Raw genomic sequence first — 23,633 nt, 5'->3', positions numbered from 1 at the left:
AATTTATTCAAATTGATTTCATCAATCTCATATGCCCTAGGTGATTTTTTATAATTGTGGGTGGTGAGTTAATTGTATTCGAATAGCCGATAATGTTATTCTTCGCATCTACATTAAATATGAAGTTGTAGAAGTAGAAACCATGTTATCCTAGTCCATACTTACTACCGGTATCCAATTCGAAGGCTGGGTAGAAGTTGACGCTTAACTCGCTAGAGTACCCTACCCTGACAATGAAAACTTTCGTGACATTACTGATGAATTTTCATTGGTTCCCATCATTTCATTGCTTACAGCAGAACTTGTGGAGTAATCGTTTTTCGTCATTTCATTGCTGACAGCAGAAATTGTGGGGTAGGTAATAGTCGCCTTTTGGGTGGCCTATCCAACGCGTCCAGAAGTTTATTTGTCATCTTCTATAAGCCAGTAACGCTTATCGAGTCTTGCAATCTTAGCGATAGAAAATCGAATTGCACACGAATTAAATTATGACAAGGCCATAGATTTCTTTGCTGAACCTTGGCCAATATTTCCCGGTATGTCCAGCCATTCCTGAACTCCAAAGTAATAGAAGGCGATCAACCAATTCTTTCAGTTTATGCCAATAAACATACTCCATATGCTCATTTCTCATTTCTGATATATTTTGTTGAGTGAGTATTTTGATCACGCCGGCACCTTCTCCAGTGAGATTTTGCAGTAGATTTACATTGGATAATAGTGGTTGGATGACTTCCCAATATTTTATCCAATTATTCGACAGTAGACCGTGTTTTCTCTCTTTGTATTTATAAGCCGCCTTTGTTAATCTGAGTATATCACCATAAGCAGTCATATCCGAAGCGGGAATATTTCCTGTTGGAACTTTCATGAATATTGATTTACACCTATAGTTTTGGAGTGCTTTGATTTTTCTTGAACACAAGTTTCTAATTGATGAACTCCACATCAGCCACACCTATTTCTAAATTTCCTGTTTTAGAGTTCTAGTGTACTTCAAAGACTGTATCGTATGAGTTATATTTTCTGATAGTAGTAACTTTTTTATGTGCTTTTGCACCTTGTCGCCATTATCAACTGCTTTAGATTTTCTAATGTAGGTTTCAACTCCCTTTTAATTCTAGTTTTCGCGGTGAATGGTGTAGCACTCTTTGTTTTCTGCACCACCTGATTTATTTGAGATACTCCTCCAGTATTGGCCGATATTATATTCAAAAGTGTTATTATTGGTTCCTAGATTCTCTCGACTGCTGATCGATCACCTAGGCGAACACCTAATCTTGATATAACTGAATTTCTTCCCAACGACATCCGTTGCTTCAATTAACTTTCGTGTCATATTCCATCATCATTTTTTCTCTCCATAATATATTCACTTCGAGACTATGTACAATGAAGTATCGTTTACACTATCAAACGCTCAAATGTTTCAATTTCTTTCAGAACGTCAATGATATACAGGGTGACCCATTAGTGTGGGGAAGTACTATAAATATCTCGCCTATAATGAGAAGTATGATAAAATGTGTCAGATGAAAGTTAAATGGTTTACTTTATAACTTATTTCAAATATTTTGGAATATACAGATTGTTCCAATTCTAATTAATAATCATAAAAATGATTAAATTGAAAGGGTATATTTTTAGGAGAAAATGATTTTTGGGAAAGAAAGTCTTCTACTTCAATCAATTTCAGAAATTAACTGAAAGTTACTTCTTTGCAGGTATAGATTTAATTTTTGAAATTGATTGGTTTCTTCCTCTCTTTGGAAGAATCCTACATTTTTTTTTATCAAAATGAAGAAGTAGACGGGCAAACACTTTCTTTCCCGAAAACAATAACGATGCATTATGAACTAAAAATAAAAGCATTTCTGAAATATCATTTAATAAAAGCATTTTTACATATTATTTCTAATAAATACACTTATTTGAACTATGACTATGAATGTAATTCATTCAACTGACTAGTGCTGAAATGTATTTGTAATGGATAAGAAACAGAAATAATTTCCAGATTAATCAAATCCTCCAATCGCCGCACACAACATATCATATATAATGATTATTCCATTATTATGATTATTCCAAGTTCAAATCTGATTGTTATAATCATATAGTTAGTTAAATGAAAGCGTAAATTTCTGATATATGCTAAATTTTTTAATGTGATTGTTATTCAATCGGTGGAGGTAGTAGAGATTGGAGATATTTTAGGATGTTTACATAATGATTAAGAACATTTCATAATAGAAACATACAACTTATAAACTGCGCGGCAATCACCTTTTCTTATTAATTTTGATGCTATTTTTGTACTAAAATATTCTAATCAAATTAGATAATAAAATTACTGAAATAATTGTTAACCCTTCCAAAACCTCTGCTGAATTTCTAAATTTTCTCAAACCTAGCTGGTTGGGTTCATCAACTTCATTATTCAGTTGATTTCCTGCAGCAGGATACCACGTTTCAGATGTTGTCTCTGTGGGATTCCATGGGGATGAATATACTCTGGCTGTGTTTTTTGTTGTTTCAATCACACCTAAAATGAAACAAGAAAATAATACAATGGTATAATTTTCATTTATTTTTTCAATCATATGTGGTATTTTGGCTCTATAATTTTGAAATAGTTATTTGATCTAAATGTTAATTCCTTTTAAGATCCTGAATCATAATCCACCGACAACGTTTCGAAAATCGAAATCGATTCCGAAAGCTTATCTTGTCCCCAGTTTTTTTTTCAAGAAAAAAATACAAGCATTATAGGAAAATCCTCAAGGCGCTCTAAGAGCGGTTCCTGTGTGATATTAGCAATTCATATTGAATTCATAAAGGTCTTGCTATATTATAATCCGTCGGAGATGTGAATATCACTTAACATTACATGATTTCGTAAACCAACCGAATATGATTAAATATACTTCTTGGTTTACCTATTTCATCGTTACTCTCATCATGGATTTAGTAATTCTATTCATTTTCTGTAAATAAAAAGAAGGATTCGAAACAATATATCAATTGCAGATTTGATTTATACTCTGTTTCATCCACCAAGACCGTTTAAATCACTAGAAAGACTTTCCAGTTTATCCCAGAAAAAAGGCCGAGCGTCAAAGATAATTTCTCAGAGAAAAAGAAATTGACATAGAAATCCTTCAGATCACACTGTATTTTGAAAACCCTAAGAGTTACTGTATGGCACCAGCTTTTCCATAAGAAGAGATCTCTCACATTCAACTAATGAACTAATGAAAAAGAAAGCTATGTTAACATGCAGCAATAATCAGTTTTAAGGAGATGCTTGGTGCCGGGCTGCCGCCATTGTTCTCATCGACATCACATATTTCTTACATAAATTGCTCTCCTCGGCAATTTGTAATCAAATGATTCATTGTATTCTTGAACCTTGTAACAATAAATTATTCATTATATCATATAAGTGAAAAGTATTCAAAAGAATAACCATTTCAAATGGGAGACGAGATACCTCATACAAAATAAGATTTTGTTTGTTATTCCTTAATTTTGCCCATTATATTCCATAACAATTCACTTTGAGCTCTGAGAAAATACTTGACATTTTTAGTTTACAAAACCGCAATACATTATGTAAATTAGGCGTGTTTAATGACATGCCAGAAAATGCCATCCTGTAATGAAACATGTTGTGCAAAAGGACGGTTTTTGACTTTTTACTTCTCCATCTTTACAAAAAATTTATTAAACTTCCAAAGGAATTAAGAAAACAATTACTATCAAAATTAACTTTTACAAAGATGTGCAGATCATGCATAGAAGTAACTTTCAGATACAAACTAGAAAACAGCCCTCTCCAGACAACTACCTACTTGCATATGAACATTGAATTACACGAAAAAAAGTACTTTGCAACAACTTCTTTCAAATACACCTCTTCCAATTTAAACGTGTTGCAGTTTTGTGAAGTGCCATGAATTAATCTGATATTGACACATTGTTAAATTAAAATTGGACAAGAGCTGCGACCCTACAGAAATATTTTTGGGATTTTTTATCGACTTTTTTTTAGGTATTTATACCTTCCACAATCTGAAAAATAGAAAAATTATAATGGAGAACTTTTTACAAGTGTAGAATCTTTTTTGTTCAGACTTACCAGAACGGTCCGAAATATTGGCGGAGATATGTTGACGATATCTTTGCTGATTGCAATAGAAACCATGATTATCTGAATACTTTCTTGAGTTATATCAACGAGCGGAAACCGACAATAAAGGTCACAATAGAGATTGAACAAGATTGAATATAATATAATGAATTGTCTTTACGACAGAGCAAAAACGATATGCAATGAAAATTTCAATAAAGAAATAGCATTAATTAAATATGTTCTGAAGATAACGCTTATCCAGATTTGTTCATAAATTCAACGATAAATGCAATAGAAAATAAAGAGTCAATTAAAAACCAAACAACCATACAAACAGTTTCATAAATTCAACAACTTCCAACTCAACAGTTACCAACTCAACGTTCACTGATACGTTTGTTTGAAGGTGATTGACAATGTTTCATGATGAATTTCACTAGTTCGGACTTCCATTGTCTACTATATAAAATGATTTGAAATCCCTGAAACAACTAAAAAAGAAGAATTAAAACTGAATAGCTGAAAATAACATATATAAAGCAAAATAAACCTGAAATGAAAAATAGTGAAATAAAATACAAGTAAAAATAGAACAATTGAATAAATAAAAAAATAAAGAAATGAAAAAAGAAAATAAAAATAAAAAGTGGAGAGATTCCAAGTCACGTTAGTTCACGACGTTTCGATTGTTAGTATCTACAATCGTCTTCGGGTGATGACTGGACTGATTCCTCCGAGAGATGACTATTTATAGGTCGTTCAAGTACTTTCACTTATCCCCGCTTTCCCTTTTCCGCTTCACTGGTTCCGTGGGAGATGACCGTTTGGCGGGAGACTCTATTAGACTGTGCTTTTGGGCTCTGTAATACGAAGGAAGGCCTCGAGAAGGAACTAGACATCATCAAAAATGATCTTCAACGGAATGGCTACTCCAAAGCGATAGTAGAAAAGACTTTGGCTAAAAGACAGCAGGAGCCTCGCAAAGAAGAGAAGCCATCACAACCAGTGCTTGCACTTCCCTACATCAGAGGATCATCGGAGAGGATAGGAAGAATTGGTTCCAAGTACAACATCAGAACCTGCTTTAGATCCGGTAACACTATCCGTAGCAGCCTCACGAAAAACAGGCCACCAAACGCGGACTGCGATTCCAAGATTTGCATTTGCCGGATACCCTGTGAGTGCGGAAAATCCTATATTGGTGAAACTAAGAGGCCATTGAATGTTCGTATTGCCGAGCACAAGAAACACACACAGCGAGGGGAAACCAGCAAATCAGGAATAGCAAACCATGTTTGGACCCATCAACACAACATCGAGTGGTCCCAAGCTGAGATCTTGCACAGAAAGGAACATTGGTTTAGGAGAAAATTCAAGGAAGCCGCATACATGTTGTCCAACAACGTATTCAGCCAAGCCAGCGTAGAAATACGCAACATATGGAAACTCATCATCAAGCGAAAAATGGCCAACTCCCGCCAAACGGTCATCTCCCACGGAACCAGTGAAGCGGATAAGTGAAAGTACTCGAACGACCTATAAATAGTCATCTCTCGGAGGAATCAGTCCAGTCATCCCCCGAAGACGAATGTAGATACCAACAATCGAAACGTCGTGAACTAACGTGACTTGGAATCTCTTTGTATTTTTATTTTCTTTTTTCATTTCTTTATTTGTTTATTTATTCAATTGTTCTATTTTTACTTGTATTTTATTTCACTTTTATTTCATTTCACGTTTATTTTGCTTAATATAATTGTTATTTTCAGCTATTCATTTTTAATTCTTCTTTTTTAGATGTTTCAGGGATTTCAAATCATTTTATATATAGTGGACAATGGAAGTCCGAACTAGTGAAATTCACCGATACCTTTTACAACTTACGTTATACCTTACATTCCAGGACTATCAGAAAAAAAATTGGAATTGGAAATAGGTTTAATTTAGAACTACTTTCAAAACATACAAAGCACAGCAATACTGAAGAAAACACAAAAATTGCATTTTTAAGATACCTTGATCTTGTGGTAAAAGATATATTGGTGAAACTTCGAGATCATTGAAACTGTTTGAGAATGAACATCGAGATTACATAAAAAATAGACAATTGACAGGATCTAAATTGTCAGAATACATTTTAAAATCAGACGGTGAACATCGAGTTGAATGGAACAAGACAAAAATGATTACCAACCAATCAGCCTCACTCTAAGAGACGTAAGCTAAAAGAATTGCGTATATTCTCATATCTGGAGAGAATTGTATTTCGAACAGCTCCTTAGAAATAAATCGTACTTGGCTACCCAACTTGAAGGAAAATTTTGATAGTGGCGAAATTACAACAGACTGGCATTGGAGAGCACCTTGTATTACATCGAATGTTTCAGTTGTCAATCAACAACACTGACATAATTTTCAAATTTCAAAACGCCTTTGACATTTGTGGAAGAAGTTGAGAAATAATCAGCAAAGGGATAACTGCAAATATCTTTGAATTTTTTGTCCATTTCTGAAGACGGAGGCAGATTATGGCCTCCGAAACGTTAAGATGAGTATTGTATTATTTCTTAGCAATTTTTTGATAAGCAAAATTGTTAAATACTGATGAGTAAAATTTTTTTCTGTGTGAAAAATACTTTGATTTTACGCAGTAACTTATCGGGGTAAGCTAAAAAGTATGCCCTTTCTACACTAGTATGAAGTTCTCCATTATATTTTCATATTTTACAGATAGTAGAAGGTAAAAAATACCCAAAAAAAGGTCGATGAAAAACTGATTTTCCATCACAAAAAATGACTTTCGTTGAATATTCTTGGGATATTCGGTAACATACTTGGATGAGTTGAAATTTCTTCTCTATTACTCCAAGATGACATAGTAGTCCACTCAGGTTTTGTAGATCTAGTGGTGGACCGTTCTGGGTACATTTGAACAGTATTTCCTACTGTATTTTGATTACTGACACCTTCAGTCCAGCTATTGGATCTTCCATACGAAGCCGGTCTTGTTCTTGAACCCAACATTTGTGTTGGAAATTCTCCAGGAGAGATACTTCTACCGGTCGATGAGCTTGACGATCCCCAAGTAAATGGTGTTGGCGTTTTAAAAGGAGGTCTGGAGGACGGTTCTATTTTAGGCAATAATTCCTGATCAGTATTCCAGCGGTAGATTTCGCTAGACGACGTAGAAACAATATGAGGATCTGATCTGTCTGCATGGAAATTTGTGGGATTGATGGAACAATCTCCAGAGTTTGGACTGAAATAAAATATATGGAAACAAATTAGTTTTCTGCCGAACATAATGATAGTATCATTTTAAAATATTGAACAATCAAATGTGCTGACAAGAGTCCAAGAATTGTAGCTGAATGGTATATTTTACAAACATGCAAAGAAATGACAATTAAAAAATCTCACAACTGACATTTGGTGAAAAGCATAAGTACAACGGCTGAGATAAAAAAATGTAGAAGAAAAACCGTACTCGTTTTTGGCAGCAAGTCTCCATGCATGGTGCAATGACTAAGGCTCACTTGGCTCAGTGAGATTTTCTATCAATCCACCATATATCATTGTATCGCAAGTGAGAGGGCCCAAATAAGAAAACGGTAGTACTTCAATTGATCTTACCCACAACACAAATCAAATGTACTGAAATAACTACAAAGAAGGGGAACAGAAGGGTCAACTGAGGCCATGATCATGAGGAAAGGTGTAAACGACCTATGCTATTCAAAAAAATTGTCACGGAAGAGTCACAGTTCGTCACCAAGGAATAAAATGTTTGATGTTTTTATTGGACTTTTTCTCAGATTGGCCAGAAATTGTCCTTATTCCAAATCAAGAGGTTGTTACGATGCCAGAGGTGTTCGGCAAGGTTACCAGACATGGAGTACTTTCAGAACTATTTCGATCGATGATGAAATTTTGAGTAAGGTATAGTTGCTGCAAGCAGTTGAATTACCAGCAATTAGATGAATAAGCTGTTAGACAGAAAAACAGTTGTGGTCTACCTCATCAAACTAAGTTCAAGGAGGAAACCAATTGTCGTTCTTGTAGAAAGGTTGTGGCAAATTATAGATAATACACAATACTAGTACGATTAAAAGGTATTATTTATGACAAAAATCAGTAATGAGCTTGTAATGAGTAATACTTATACATTTCCTGATTACTGATCAGTTAAAATTCATAATTTTCTGTATAGTGTTAGATATTTATTACAACTAGTGGCAACGCTGTACGCAACGATATTTCTGTCTTTGTCACTTTACCGTAACTTCCATCTCATCGTTGCAGTCCTCACTAATGTACTTGCAGCCATGAGCGTATCATTGGTTTGTGAATTATACAGCGTGAATTGTACGTTTTACAGTTAAGTTAGTCAGCAATCGACGTGTTGTGATAACAATTGGTGAAAATAATAGTGCTAATAAGTGTTTAAGCGTTACATAATTATATTTCTACACCGTTCTCAAACTACTCAAAAAATGGGAGACATGGTCGGGCCTTCCACGTCGAAAAAGGTAAAACGGTCGGAGTCTCGGTCAGTAAGAGAAAAACAAATTGTACTGCGAGTATTTCACTGTCTTGAAAGAGATCATCAGCCACCAAAAGATGCATATGTGCTGTAATTGTACGTGTGTACCTCCGAATAACCAACCGGGCATTTCTACATCATTAACTTCCACAATTACAAAAGATAAATTAGTTGATATGTGCTCTGATTATACCGGTGTACCAAAATCATCGATTTACAAAATACTAAGAGAAGCAGAAATTCATGGGGACGTAAAAAAGCCAAAAACTAGTAGCGGACGAAAAAAAATCACAGTTGATGAAGAAGCCAAAGCCAGTATACGCAGAACTATTCACAGTTTCTTTTTCAGAAATGAGCTGTCCACACTACAAACAGTTCTGGAGGCACTTAGCGATCATGAATTGGTCCCAAAAATGGGTAAAGAAACTTTTAGGAAACTTGTACACGAAATGAAATTTACGTACGGAAAAGTTGACAGGAAAAGCATTCTCATTGAACGTCAAGAAATAATAGCATGGAGAAGAAACTATCTGAGAAAAATTGACGAATTTTGGAAGCTCAAAAAAAAATTGTACTTCATGGACGAGACATGGGTTAACCAAGGACATACGGTCAAAAAAGTATGACAGGATGGTAATATAACAAGTGCACGACAAGCCTTTATTGAAGGTTTGTCAGTTGGGTTAAAAACAGCCATCTGGAAAAGGTAGTCGTCTGCTAGTTATGGAAGTTATAGGATAGTTACAGGAAGCGACAGTGGATTTTTACCAAATGGTGAATTAATATTTAAATCTAAGAAAACAGGCGACTATCATGAAGAGATGAATGCGGAGGTGTTTGAAAAACACAACTTGTGGAACCTGGGTCTGTCATCGTCATGGACAATGCCCCATACCATAGTCGACATTTAGAACCATTACCGAAACAATCATGGAAAAAAGCAGCAATTCAAGAATGGTTAATTAATAAGAACATCCAATATAACAAAGATAGTTTAAAGGCAGAACTACTTCAGCTAACAAAATTACACACAGACAAATATAAAAAATTCGCAGTGGATGAAATGGCGTTAAGTCGTGGAATTACAGTTTTAAGGTTACCACCATACCACTGCGAATTAAACCCAATAGAATTAATCTGGGCGCAAGTAAAAGGATATGTAGCACGAGAAAACAGAACATTTAAATTAGTGGACGTGCAACATCACCTACAAGAAGCTATTAGAACTGTTTCTGCAGAAGACTGGAAGAAATGCATGCAGCATGTTTTAAAAGAGGAGCAAAAAATGTGGGACGTAGACAACCGTATTGAACACAATATTAAACCAATCATAATTCACTTTGATGATAGCGGTAGCAACAGTGACGAATCTGAGGTTGAAGATTAGACGAAAATTTGTACATTTACATTTATATTATATTCTATTATCAAAAATTTGTAATTTGTATTTTCTAGTACCCCTGACGATGAGTTTAAGTTACTCGAAATCTTGAGAATAGTTATAAAGAGTTCACTTATCAATTGCTGCAACCCAATAGTGAAAAAAAGTTATATATATATATATATATATATATTATATATATATATATATATATATATATATATATATGTATATATATATATATATATATATATTGTGTTTTTTATTAATATTGTTAATTTATTTGGTACCTACTATAATTACCACGATTATTACTCCGTTTTCATAAGGCCCACCTAATGACTACAACGATTAGGTAAATTACGATATTGCAAAGTTTTAATGAAATAAATAAAAAATGTGTATGAATATTTTAACTAATTGTACTAAGAATTTTTCTTTCATTCTTAACCCTCTCAAAAATTAATAAGCACGCCCCCGATTTGCCGTCAACTGGGCTTACTTCTACTCTCAATCATTATTGGTTTTAGTATAGAATGCTATAGACGCGAATGAGAGTCAGTTGATCAAGATCATTTCGAAGAATTACGAGAAAGTGCAAATATTCTATATGTTATGGGTTGCTTCGGTTAGGTTCCAGATTAGTTTAGAGAGCAATCCAAGACAAATTAAAATTTAACTTGCGATAACAGAAACTAACACGTGTGACAATATGTCATGACACAATCACCTTGCTGGATTTGAAAGATGCCGTTTCGAAAAATTTTAATCAGAAAGCTGTAGGTTTACACCGAAACAATTAAATGACTTGCACATCTCGAATGACTCACATTCAGCCATCAGGTGTACTTTGAAAACCATTGTATTTCATTCAGAATTGGTATCTTGATTCCTCCAAGAGAGGCATACGTTGCGCTACAGGCTGAGTTACAGCAGCAAATCATTTTGAGGTTCAACTCATTATACCTTGAAGTACTCTTTCCAGAATTTCTCTAATTTGGAGATCAGCATCCTTGTGGAATAAACTTCCTGAGACCGTTTCTCCAAATGAAATCAATCTACAAGTTTTGAAACCCAACGTGAATCACTCAGACACCGTTCTCAGACCGCTTCAGGAATTTTCATGCAGTGCATTTTCACATCCACGCAAAATAAATGAAGGAATTGTTATTCCTGTTCTAGAATTCTATTGAAAAAAAAATCCAACTCACATGTAATTAAGGCACTGGTCTTGGAGAAATCGTAAAGCTTTATCGATTATTTGAATGGCAAACCTACTAGCCGGCCCATTCGAAACTCCCCTGTCACATAACCTTCTCGTTTCACGTTGAACACATTGTTTGAACCTGTCATGTGAACTGAAAAAGAAAAAAAAAATTCGATTATGTTACTGTGAGTTCATTCTATAAAACAATGTGTTCGAAACTAAACAAGCTATACTACTTCTGATACTGAAATTACATAAATAATATTTATATTATAGTATTGCTTTCTCAAGCCTTTATTATGATGCGTTAAAATATATGTTTGAATTGTTTTGCAATACGCCGGCTGTTCAAGAAATAAGGCGAATGTTCAAATTTCGCGGGCAACGTACATTCGATTAGCATTGTTCACAGTTTCAGCTGTTTAGCGTGTTTCTTTTGTTGGTGAAAGGCATACCAGTCGAAAAAAAAATGGTTCAAAGAATTTGCAATAAATTTTGTGTGAAAATGAAATTAAGTGCTCAAAAACACTTGAAATGTTGACAGTCGTATACTGTGATTGTACGCAGTCAGAAAAATGTTTTCAGTGGTACAAACTTTTCACTGAAGGTCGAGAAGATGTGAATAACAACGTACTGCATCAGGAGTTCTTGCCATATGGCCGTACTGCCAATAAGAATTATTATCTTGAACTCATGCACCGCTTGCGAGAAGCAATACGAAGGAAACGTCTGGTATTGTGAAAAAACAAATCATGGCTTTTTCATTACAATAATGCACTTCCTCACACGTCATTGTTCATAATTTTTTAGCAAAAAACAACACCACAATCATGCCTCATCCACCGTATTCACCAGATTTGCCCCCCTGCGACTTCTTCCCCTTTATAAGGTTGAAGATACCCATGGAAGGAAGGTTTTATGTGACGATTCAGGAGATAAAAACCATTCCGCTTCGACTCCGCTTCCGCTTCGATTGGAAAAAACGCTAGCAGTGATGTATTTATAGACCAGGGCTGAAGCCTTCAAAATAGGTAAAAAGTGAAAACAAATGATAGTAGGATGAAACCCATTGGAAAAGGAGAGGAATATGATAAAAATGAAAGGAAAACAAATTACGGGCGATATGAGTTCGGGAAATGAGAGGCGGTGAGTTTTTAAGGGTAAAAAATGGTTTATCTCGATTTCCGGCAAAACTACAAGTCCTATGGAAAAAAGTTGAATGGCAAAGTTGAAAGTAATAGAAAGATCTACATCTTTTGTATTTATAATTTCTTTACATAACGTCAAAATTTATGTGAAAAATTCAAATAACAAAGTTTTTGGTTTTTTATTTTTATCTTAAAAAAAAATTACGAAATTAAGTGAAAACTCACTTTTTTATGCTCCAAATACACCGTAATTTATTTGGTTTAAAATATTAATTTTTTCACTTTATTTTGACTTAATATCAAAAAAGCTCCCTAATTTTCAATCAAAAATTCTCGCATCAAAATATCAGCTTTTTTCAAAAAGTCGGTGTGCGAATTTGAAAAGTATGTTACACTTTAATTACTCAAAAAACGTAAGATTGCATGTAACATTGATAAAAATTTCAAGTCGAATGATACTACTATAATTAACAGACAAATAAGTTAATGAAGTTGCTATTTAATAAGACATCTACAATATTTTAAGAAGGTTGTAGAATCTTCTTTAAATAATATTTGTAGATGCCTATTTATTGCTGATTTGAAATAATGTATGACCTACGGAAAATTTTAGCCCATTAAAAGGTATTTCATAGAGAAGTGGGAAAGAAGTTAGGAGGATCAGACAATATTCCAGAGTTTGATTATCAAAATCATACAAAAATACCATTTTTGCAAACTAAAATTTTTATTTAACGAGAAATACAAGGACAAAATAATAAAAACTTTAATGAAAAGATCACAGTCACAAGGAATTTCCTGTAAACAAGTAGAAGAAGGTGCTGATACTGACATAATTAAACCTCGATAGAAAGAAGATACTAATAAAACTGTCATTGTTGCGGGTCAAGATATTGATCTTTTGTTCCTTTTGAATCAATTAAATTCAAATAATCATGAATGATTTACTTTCTCAAACCAGGTTCTGTTAATGTAAATGATCTATTTTTCACGTCTGATAGTTTCAAACATGAATCCTTCAAAAATATTGTTGCATTTCTGCATTGTTTTTCTTGTTGCGATACAACATCTGGATTGACCGGAAAAGGAGAAAAAGTGTCGTAAATTCATTATTAGACACTAAAAGTTTGTCAAATTTGGCAAGTAAAGAAGATATAAAAAAATGGATTACAATTGATCAAATCTATTTATAAAACAACACTGAATCAATTGAGATTTCAAAAATATCAATTGGCAAACATCAAATCATCTTTCATTTTGGCAAACCTCCCACCCACAGAAGGAGCATCAGAACAAAATTGTTACAGGGCATATTATCAGCTTCAAACTTGGTTGGGTAACGAACTGACAGCAACAGATTGGGGTTGAAAGCAACATCAACGTGGCATTATGCCCAAATTTACAGAAAATAAATGAATTTTTCAAGTATTATTTAAAACTAATTGCTGCAGCTGTGAAACTGGATGTAACAGTTTAAAATGTGCCTGTCGAAAACATGGTTTAAAATGCACAATTTTATGTTCAAATTGTCATGGTTCTGAAAATTGCTCTAATATGAAAGAAAAAACCTACGACTAAGTTAATGATTCAGATGAAATTGTGGATGAAGAACCAATACAGACTGAAAATAATATTGTAGACGAAGAAGGTGATGGTCTTGAAGATTTCAAAGATCAACTAGAATTGGAAAGGTTTGTCGAATCTAACGATGAAGAAATTCCATCAAAAAGACAAAAACTAATGGATAAGTGATAAGAATTCAAGATATGGTATTTATAAATAACAAGATTAACGTTTTAAAAAATATTATAATCAATACCGTAATCAGAATGAAGTATCTAAATTCAATAGTACGATTTACATGTATTTATTTTATTTATGTATTTATATTCTATGAGATTTTCTATGACATGAAACTATAGTTCTATTTCAAAAGAGTGTAGAGTAATAAATCATGAAGTGTCATAAAATTTGCCTGAATTTCGTTGTCGTCCATGGGCGTAGGCAAATCTTAGGATTATTAAACTTAATAATTAAAGTAAATTAAAAATTACAGACATAGATAATAATAAAAGGCCATTTTTGGGAAGTAATTTGGTCTAAAACTAAGTACCTACATGTATTTAGGTAAGTAAAATTTCTTAAAAAAAGATTAAGATTAATTTTAGTGGTTCTTGTAAACTTATTTAATATGCAATTTGGGTTCATATACTTGAGCATGATTTCTCAAAAAAGGGTTAACACTTAGTTCCGAGGTGCCATGTCATTATAATAATCCCTTTTTGACCCTGCCCACCAATCATGCAATACCTATTAAACCCAGGTAATTAAGAAAAAGGGTTTAAATATATTGTAATGGTGTCTTAAACATTCGAGTTATAATAGTAATTGTTACTACACCAATTAAACGTACAGTGATATTGTGATATAGAAATAGTGAAAAAGTTATAAAATGGGGACATTTACTCCAAAGAAAAGAAGTGTAAAAAATTCTCCGCTATCTGTTTGCGAAAAAGTTATAATTTTAAATGTATATGATTGCATAAAACACGATCACCCTAGTTTGTCTGTGCAAGAAAGTGTTGAGCGATGTGCCCGAATGACTGGAATTGGACAGTCCACGATTTTTAAATTATTGCGAGAAAGAAAGATATCAGGCCAGGTAAGTCCATGCAAGAGAAAATCAGAAAGACCAATAAAAATCTTAGATGAAGACACCAAATGTGACATTCGAAGAAAAGTTCATTCGTTTTATTTTAAAAAGGAAATACCCACTCTTGAAAAAATATTTATCGAGATAAGCCAAGATAACGATATTCCTTTGACATCCAGAAAACTTTTATGGAAAACTTTAAAAAGTATGAATTTTGCCTGGGAAAAGCACAATCGAAAGGCACTATTACTGGAAAGTGATGAAATTGTTTGCTGGAGACGAAAATATTTGACAACTATAAAGCAGTACCGCAGAGAGCAAAAGAAAATTTTTTATCTTGATGAGACGTGGATAAACGAAGGTTATATAGTCAAAAAAATGTGGCAAGATAAAAATATAACAAGTTCTCGCCAAGCTTTCATAGAAGGCCTTTCGACGGGTATTAAAGTGCCTTCGGGAAAAGGGAAGAGGCTTATAATTGCTCACATTGGAAGCGAAGACGGATTTTTAAAAGAAGGTTTGTTAAGCTTTGAGTCGTGCCGGACGGGAGATTATCATGAGGACATGAATTCGGATGTCTTCGAAGACTACTTCGGGGAAATGTTAAAATTTCTTTCAGCTGATTCGGTCGTGGTTATGGATAATGCAAGCTACCATCCAAGGCGCTTAGAGAAGGTACCAACTTCAGCTTGGAGAAAGCAAGAAATTATTAACTGGCTGTCAAAAAGAGGTATTCAGTTTGAGACGAATTCAGTAAAGAAGGAACTACTAGCCATAGTAAAACAACATAAATCTCGCTTCATAAAATATGCCGTAGAAGATGTAGCAGAAAAGTATAAAGTAACTGTGCTGCGCCTACCGCCATATCATTGCGAATTAAATCCTATAGAACTTATATGGGCACAAGTTAAAGGATATGTTGCAAGGCACAATACCACATTTAAAATGAAAGATGTCAAGGTATTGTTTGATCAAGCCATTATGGAAATCACATCAGAAAACTGGCAAAAAGCAATCCAGCATGTTTTAAAAGAGGAAGATAAAATGTGGGAACTGGACAACTTGGTCGATCAGGTGGTTGACCCTATAATTATAACACCAGGGGATGATGACAGTTCTTCGGATGAAGACTATACTGATGTAGAATAATTTAATTGAATTGTAAATATACTGTAGCGGGATAAGCAATCTGGAAAGAGACCAGTGTATCAGTGACAGTGACACTTTTGCTTAGGTTAGGGTTTAGAATTAAGGGTAGTCTGAATAATTATTTTCTCGGAAGGTTCTCGAAAATTGTACCTAGTAATCTCTAGAACATTCAATTAGGGTATAAATAGAGTGTTGTTAAACGTTAAGGGAAGTTAACAGTTTTAGTATTGTTCAAGTGTCAAATTGTAATAACGTATCCAGTAAAGTTCTTGTCGTTTTTGTGAATAAATTGATTTAAAGTCCCCACAAGTGTTTCAATACGTAAAGTTCGTTCGTGTGTGTTTGTGAGTATTTCCCGATTTCGGTTCGTATATATTTTATTGTTACATTTTATATTTTTTTAATAACACTGTTCTGCTGTATTAAATTTTTATTTCCTTTAATATAATTTTTATGAATGCATATTCTTTTGGCAATTATCCCACTAGCGCGCCTCTGGCTCAGTATTTATCCGTCGATAACAATGGACAAATCCCTTAAAACAGGGTGATACCTACCTGCTCTTTATGAAACGACATAATTTTGCAATGCGGACTAGGGAAGTGACAGAATTTATTGACGGATCACCCTGTAGCGCTTTTGAATACTTAATGAGATTTTATTACTCTACACTCTTTTGAAATAGACTATAATTAGAATTCAATAAATAAACTTTTTAACTGAATAAAATTGCAGCAATCACATTTTTTTGATGAAATTGTACATAATGATTTAAAAAAAATCGAATTCGAGTTTTTTCCCAATTTTTTGCATTTTCTGAGATTATTTACTCTGCTAATGTATATTTTTCCACACCATCAGAAAGTAAAGATTTCAACGAATAAAAAGCACACCGACTTTTTGAAAAAAATTGATATTTTGAAGCGAGAATTTTCGATTGAAAATTAGGGTGCTTTTTTGATAGTAAGTCAAAATAAGGTGAAAAAATAAATATTTTGAATCAAATAAATTATAGTGTATTTGGGACATAAAACAGTTAGTTTTCACGGAATTTGGTAAATTTTTTTTAACTTGGTTATTTGAATTTTTCACATAAATGTTGAGGTTGTGTGAAAAAACAAAAGTTGTAGATCTTTCTATTACCTACAACTTTGCCACTCAATTTTTTTTCATAGGACTCGTAGTTTTGCCGGATATCGAGATAAACCATTTTTTACCCTAAAACTCACCCCCTCCCACTTCCCGAACTCAGATCGCCCGTAATTTATTTTTCCTTCCATTTTTATAATATTTCTCTTTTTTTCTAATGGGTTTCATCCCACTGTTTTTTTTTCAAAAATTATCGACCCTGGTCTATTATTATATCTGAGACGGACTACTTTCAAGGGAACAAAATAGAAATTGATGAATAAATAAATATCAAAAAAAAATTGAAATTCACCTTATTTCTTGAACAGATATATGACTGATTCTACCAGTGCTTAGATACCGTCAACAGTGTTTCTTACGTTAAAATATAATAATTTTATAATGGCCACAGGCTTTCAATAACATTTTCAATGTGTTCACTACATCTCATATGCTGATCTAGAATAAGATTTTTGATAGTTTGTCGATGCTAGGACAGTTACAGGTGCTTCTCATACAATTTGAAGTATGTACATGTAAACGATTCCTACATGACGTAAAAATATTCATAAAATATAGGTTCGTTGAATATGTTACCAATATTCTAATACAACACCCCTTGTCATTTGATTCGATTAGTTTTTGAGGTTATTTTTTTCCGGACTGAATATTAAAACGAGAGAATATTCAAAATTAATTCCAGTCATTTTGATAGGTGATAGGTGAATCATGCCTATGTAGGAGATGAAGAGCTCCAAGAGTCTCGAAACAAGTAGTTTGTGATTAGGTGAATACTACGACCAACTGTCGTTTTCATTATTGAAAAATTTTTATTTGTATTGAAGGTTTTGATACAATAAATATGTGGGAAAGGAAAAGATCAGTTGGTTGCGTAGATGCAACCTCTGTTTTTCATGAATCTAAATGAATGAATCTAGAGAAAACTCTTTTCCCACACCAGAACAAGTATAATGTTTTACAACGCACGTTTCGCTAAAGCGTTTTCTTCAATTAATTTCAGTTATTTGGAAAATTTCATTGTTTAAAGTTGTTCCGCTAAAATATAGAAAAATGACTGATTGGAAACTAATAAGAAATATGTTTTGAACTGATTTGCCCAAAGTGGAATTTTGTAGATAATATGAACGACATGAAATCTTCGAATGTACAGACATAATTAAACTCACCAACAAAGCGTAGATTTTGAAATTATTTCTCCTTGATCGACTTGTTCTACCAGCAAATTGTATTGTTGTCCACAGTGGATTTTCTGAATGATTGTATTTTTTATACATGGAGCATACTGCAGGTATTCTGAAATATCAGAAAATTTAGTTACCTACACCATTTATGAATCCAAAAAAGAAAATGCAAATGAACTCCCACAAGCTGCATTAAATTTCAATGATTTTTTTTAATATGTAATAATATGTTTTAATGAATTGAAGAATAAGATACCTTTTTGGTAACTAGGTTGCATACACATTTCATGAACACTTTCAATAGGGCTTTCGACAGCTCTGTTGAACTGTTTCCTCTGTTGATCCGTAAAACATTCATCGGTGTATATTTTCAAGCAGTCTACGAATTGATTCCAAGTAGTACAAACTTGATCAATATCGTTCAAATTGTCAGGAAAAACCAAATGAGCTTCTTTAACCAACGGATCTGCTATTCTTACACATTTATCGTACTCTATTCTGGAGCAATCCATTCGTGCATGAGACGCTAATGGCAGAAGTAGAATAGGTAATACAGTCCACCACATTTTTTCTGAAACATAAAATAGAAAAGCAAGTTGTTTATAAGAAATCATTAGAAGGCCATAAGGGTCGGGACATCATTGATTACCAAAATTGTGAATCATGCCTATGTAGGAGATGAAGAGCTCCAAGAGTCTCGAAACAAGTAGTTTGTGATTAGATGAATACTACGACCAACTGTCGTTTTCATTATTGAAAAAAATTTATTTGTATTGAAGGGGTTATATTTTTAGGAGTGATTCATTTTTGGGAAAGAATGTTTTTGGCTTTCTACTACTCCATATTGATACAAAAAATGTGGGAATCTTCCAAGAAAGGAAGTAATCAATTTGAAAATAAGTAACTCTTTACATGGATGTGTATATATGCCCTGAGGCAAGTGTCTTACGACGAAACATCGGTGTCTACCAGTGAGGATGACAGTGTTCCATGTAAGTGCAATTTGTTACCATTCATTTAAAGTAGAACTCCTGTGAATGATGTCTGATTTTATTCCATAACGAATGTTTGGAATACAAACTGAGTAGAGAAAATTATCTTCTGTATAATTCAGTGTTCATATAAAAGTATTTGTTTCGAAAGATTTTTTTCTTTCGTGTAATTCAATGTTTCCATTCCGGAAGTTGCATCAGTGTGTTGTAGACTAGTAGGCTCTTTTTTGGTTACCTGTACCAAAAAGGGTATAACGATCTTCAGTATCAGTATCAGTGGTATCGAAAATGATGAAGAAAGCTGTAAATGAACATATTTTTATTTATTTTTTTATTTGAAAAGCTTCAGTATCTTAATCGACCATCACTATAGTTTTAGCTACCAAAATATGAACCACTTCTCAGAAAGTTGGAGCATTATTTGAAATTATCAAGTTGTTCATAACTAAGCATCTTTTACTACTTTTGAGGCTTACATTAGATCATTTTGGCAATAATAAATTGAACTCCTCGGGGTATGCTTGGAGTATACTTTGAGACCGATGTATCCTTATATTGTATGTATGTATAAGTATTAACTCACCTATAATAAGAAATTTCTTATTGAAAAGTGAAAATCTTAACACCCATCTGTATACACATTGAGTTTAGTTTCCTGTAATATTTATCTTGTCATATTTCATCGTATGTAATGGGGACGTTATATCAATCCGGCTAGGATGTCGATAAAAATGAATAATAAATCGGTAATAAGAGAATAGAAAATGACAAGTTTGAATAGAAGGGCTACTCTGAGTTATACGTCATTCTTATTCAAGGAAATAATGGACACTATTAATTAATCAACTGAATGATTATGTGAAAGTAATGGATCACCGCAAAGTCGAACTCAGGATTTTGTTTTGTGACGTTTTAGCTTCTTGTCCGTTGAATGTTATCCATGTTTTTTTGTCACATTGTTTGTTAATGAACGCTTATATACCCTTATTTCATACAGGTCTGAGCCGACCATTTCTCCGTTGAAGTAATTCGTCAGTAACTTGAGGGGGGGGGGCTGGATAATGAGTTTCCGTGTGAATTCTCATAAATAATTTCTCAGTACTATATTTTTTCGGTTCCAAAATTAGCTGAAGACCCATATTTGGAGTTATAATCTGTATTTGAAACAGTAACTTATTATTCCTACGTATTCTTTAATTTATATGGTGAAATTACCGATATTTATTGAAAATCAATTTCAATTTTATTAAACAGTAAACAAAACCGTAACATGAGTTTCGTTATACAATAGCTTTCTCAGGCAAGTTCATAAGTAGGTGATTACAGCCGTTCCTCGGCCTCCCCTGACCACTATGACGTATTTAATGGAATTTTAATGACTAATTTCATCAAGATGACCTTGAAAAATGTGTCTGGTGAATAGGTGTGGATAACGTCATGAAAAAATGTTCCCCACACCACTTTTGACCTTGACTGATGTCTCACAACCTTGAGTTATGTGCAGGACTATATGAACTTGAACATAGAGGGTTGACCTTGAAATTGTAGCTTCTCTCCAGTATGCGACCTTAAATTTTGGCCTTGAAGGACGTCCTTGATCATGCGTGAACGTGAAGTTTCACCCTGAACATGAAATTGGACTTTGATATTAGGGGGCTAGGTTGTATACAAGGTAAAGCAGAGTTTGAAGTCGTCCTTCATGTGTACTCTGTACAAGTTTGTACAGAGTGCATGTCTGTATACCACGAAGTTCCACCAGCTAATGAGCTCATCAAGTTGAGATGTGTTGGAGCAAGTCACAGCAGCAGCAGCAAATAAAACCATCACTTTCGCCTCTGCGAATGGAGAGAAACATGTGCACTCTACGAAGGTTCGCCGATTAATGTCTGCTTGTCTCTATGCCGGATGCCTCTTTCTATGCTGCGATAGTAGAGCGAGTGCGTCATCATACGCTACCTCTCGAAGTAAAAAGTGCACAGATCTGCACTCCGTGAAGTTCGGACGACCATTGCCTGCCCTCATCACCCTGTGTTAGCATATCAAGTTGAGGTTGGCGGGGGGGTTTACATGTGACGACACACCTTTCCACGCTCTTTTTGACCTTAAATGAAGTCATACGACCTTTAACTGTGTTCAAGGTCAAATTTCGATATCATTGTGATATTATAATGGTGAAATCCAATTGTCTAGAGCTGAATGGCCTTGAATGCAAGGCAGTGAGATCGTGTTTGGAAAGTGCTGCAATTTGATGACATGTACATTTGAAGTTGAAAAAATATTAGGAGGAGTATAGTGAAGCAAAGCAAGACATAATTGGTGTACTTGATGAAGTGCTCATCACACCCTTCATCACTCTTGACGCCTATAATCTTGTGTCGTACGTCACATAGTCTTAAGCATGATCTTGAACGTGCGGTGTAAAGTTTTATCTCTTGATCGAACTTGAATGATCATGGCGTGTCCTTGTGGCGCATTTCTCAGACTATTCGTGACGTCTTTACATGACATTGAATATGGCCTTGTGAAGTCCGAACTTGGTTGACGATCATGACGTCACATGGCATGACCTTGCGAAATTTGACCTTGAATGGCGTATCATGATTGCTACTGGGGCAACAATCCTATTCCTTCGCCTACGACATAATTTAACATATCCCCAAACCAGCACCAGCACCGTGTATGACGCACCAACAATACCCATAACGCCACATGACCTAGAGTCGCGTACCTTTCTTTCTTATGATCGATTGACGGGAAAGTCTTTTCAATCTGGGGGCGATCAAGGTACCAAACTCGTGTTGGTGTGTGTTTGGGGAGAATGTTGAATCATGTTGTAGGTGGAGAAATGACATACTGTTGTCGTCAATGATGCTACCTCTGATAGATGGGGAGGTTAATTGAACTTCAAGCATGAGAAATAAAGGAACTCGGCTCAAGGCCATGTGACGTTACGAGTAGTGGTGGGGTACACTAACTTCAAAATCGTACAGGTGTGGGAGGATGTTGAATTATGTCGTGATAATAGAGGTAATGATTCTGCTCTACTGTCGATACGCAGTTCAAGGTCAATATTCAAGGTTAAACTTCACAAGGCCACACTTGAGATCATACGACAACGTCACGAGTAGTTGGGGAAACGCGTCACAATGGCACGCCATGTGACGTCATGATCGTTCAAGATGAATCATTAAGATTGATCTTTGCGCCGCACGTTCAAAGTCATGCTTAAGGCCACATGTGAATGAGAAGCACATCACAATCTTTCCCCTTCTCAAAGTCAAACTCCACGTTCAAGGTCATATTGCATGCTCAGTGACATCCTTCAAGGTCAAACCTCAAGTTCACGTATCGGACACAGGCTCGAATCTGAAGTTCACCCCACAAGTTCAAGATCATATGGTCTTGCACATAGCATAGGCAAGGACAGAAGGGGTGGGGGAGGATGTTTCTATGACGTAATTCACACCTACGCATCATAGAAATTTTTCAATGTCATCTTGAGGGCATCATCAGTCATTAAAATGTCATCAATCACGTCATAGTGCTATTCACGTCAAAGCTATTCTATAGCGTAACACGTGTGTTGCAGGTTTGTTAACTGTTCAGTGAAAATCTCTCAATAGAGTTTACTTGAATATATTCTCTGATTCAGTTTAGAGTCAATCTATTCTCATCCACCAGCAATTTCTTCACTCTAATCCCATACAAGTTCAGATGACACAACTGATTCAGCAATTTTTCGAAAGCTCAAATTAATATTTCTTGTGCATACAGCTCCGCCTGGAAGACGCGGATGTGTATTAATCGAAGGGATAATTTTAATGTAAATCTCGACTCTAGCATGTTATTTTTAAATTTTGATTCCAGGTCAGTCTGTAGTCATCCGACAGTATATCTCCACCTCGGGGTTCAAGAGGTCGTCTATTTGGTGAGGAAAGTTCCAGGTACGGTCTAAGCTAGTCGTTTAGCTGAAAGACTTTATAATGAATAACGTATTCTAAAAACATTTTATTCTGTAGCGAAACACGTGTTGCGTTTTTGTAAAACTGTCTAGTGAAAATCACACAATAAAGTGTTTTTAGAATACGTTAGTTA

At 34.4% G+C, this 23,633-nt stretch overlaps 1 protein-coding gene across 2 annotated transcripts in view; it reads right to left on the bottom strand.

The window, feature by feature from the left end:
* Nucleotides 1-1,875: 1,875 nt before the first annotated feature.
* LOC111502454 (uncharacterized) overlaps nucleotides 1,876-23,633 on the bottom strand; it is a 65,276-nt gene continuing 43,518 nt past the window's right edge. The window contains exons 2-6 of one of the 2 annotated variants that reach the window (XM_074170687.1): nucleotides 18,803-19,117; nucleotides 18,532-18,658; nucleotides 11,271-11,417; nucleotides 6,970-7,394; nucleotides 1,876-2,545 (exon numbers count right to left, since the gene is read on the bottom strand). In XM_074170687.1, coding sequence (XP_074026788.1) covers nucleotides 2,319-2,545; nucleotides 6,970-7,394; nucleotides 11,271-11,417; nucleotides 18,532-18,658; nucleotides 18,803-19,112 — 1,236 coding nt within the window. In that variant the 5' untranslated portion in view covers nucleotides 19,113-19,117 and the 3' untranslated portion in view covers nucleotides 1,876-2,318. The remainder of the gene's footprint in view (nucleotides 2,546-6,969; nucleotides 7,395-11,270; nucleotides 11,418-18,531; nucleotides 18,659-18,802; nucleotides 19,118-23,633) is intronic. The other variant, XM_074170686.1, reaches the window with a different exon arrangement.

Source organism: Leptinotarsa decemlineata, unplaced genomic scaffold (assembly GCF_025532065.1).
Source record: "Leptinotarsa decemlineata unplaced genomic scaffold, Ldec_3_MD MMD2_P_RNA_scaffold_9, whole genome shotgun sequence".
Classification (NCBI taxonomy): Eukaryota; Metazoa; Arthropoda; class Insecta; order Coleoptera; family Chrysomelidae; genus Leptinotarsa; species Leptinotarsa decemlineata.
Note: the sequence above shows the minus strand (reverse complement) of the source record. Positions and strands in the feature narration are given on the sequence as shown.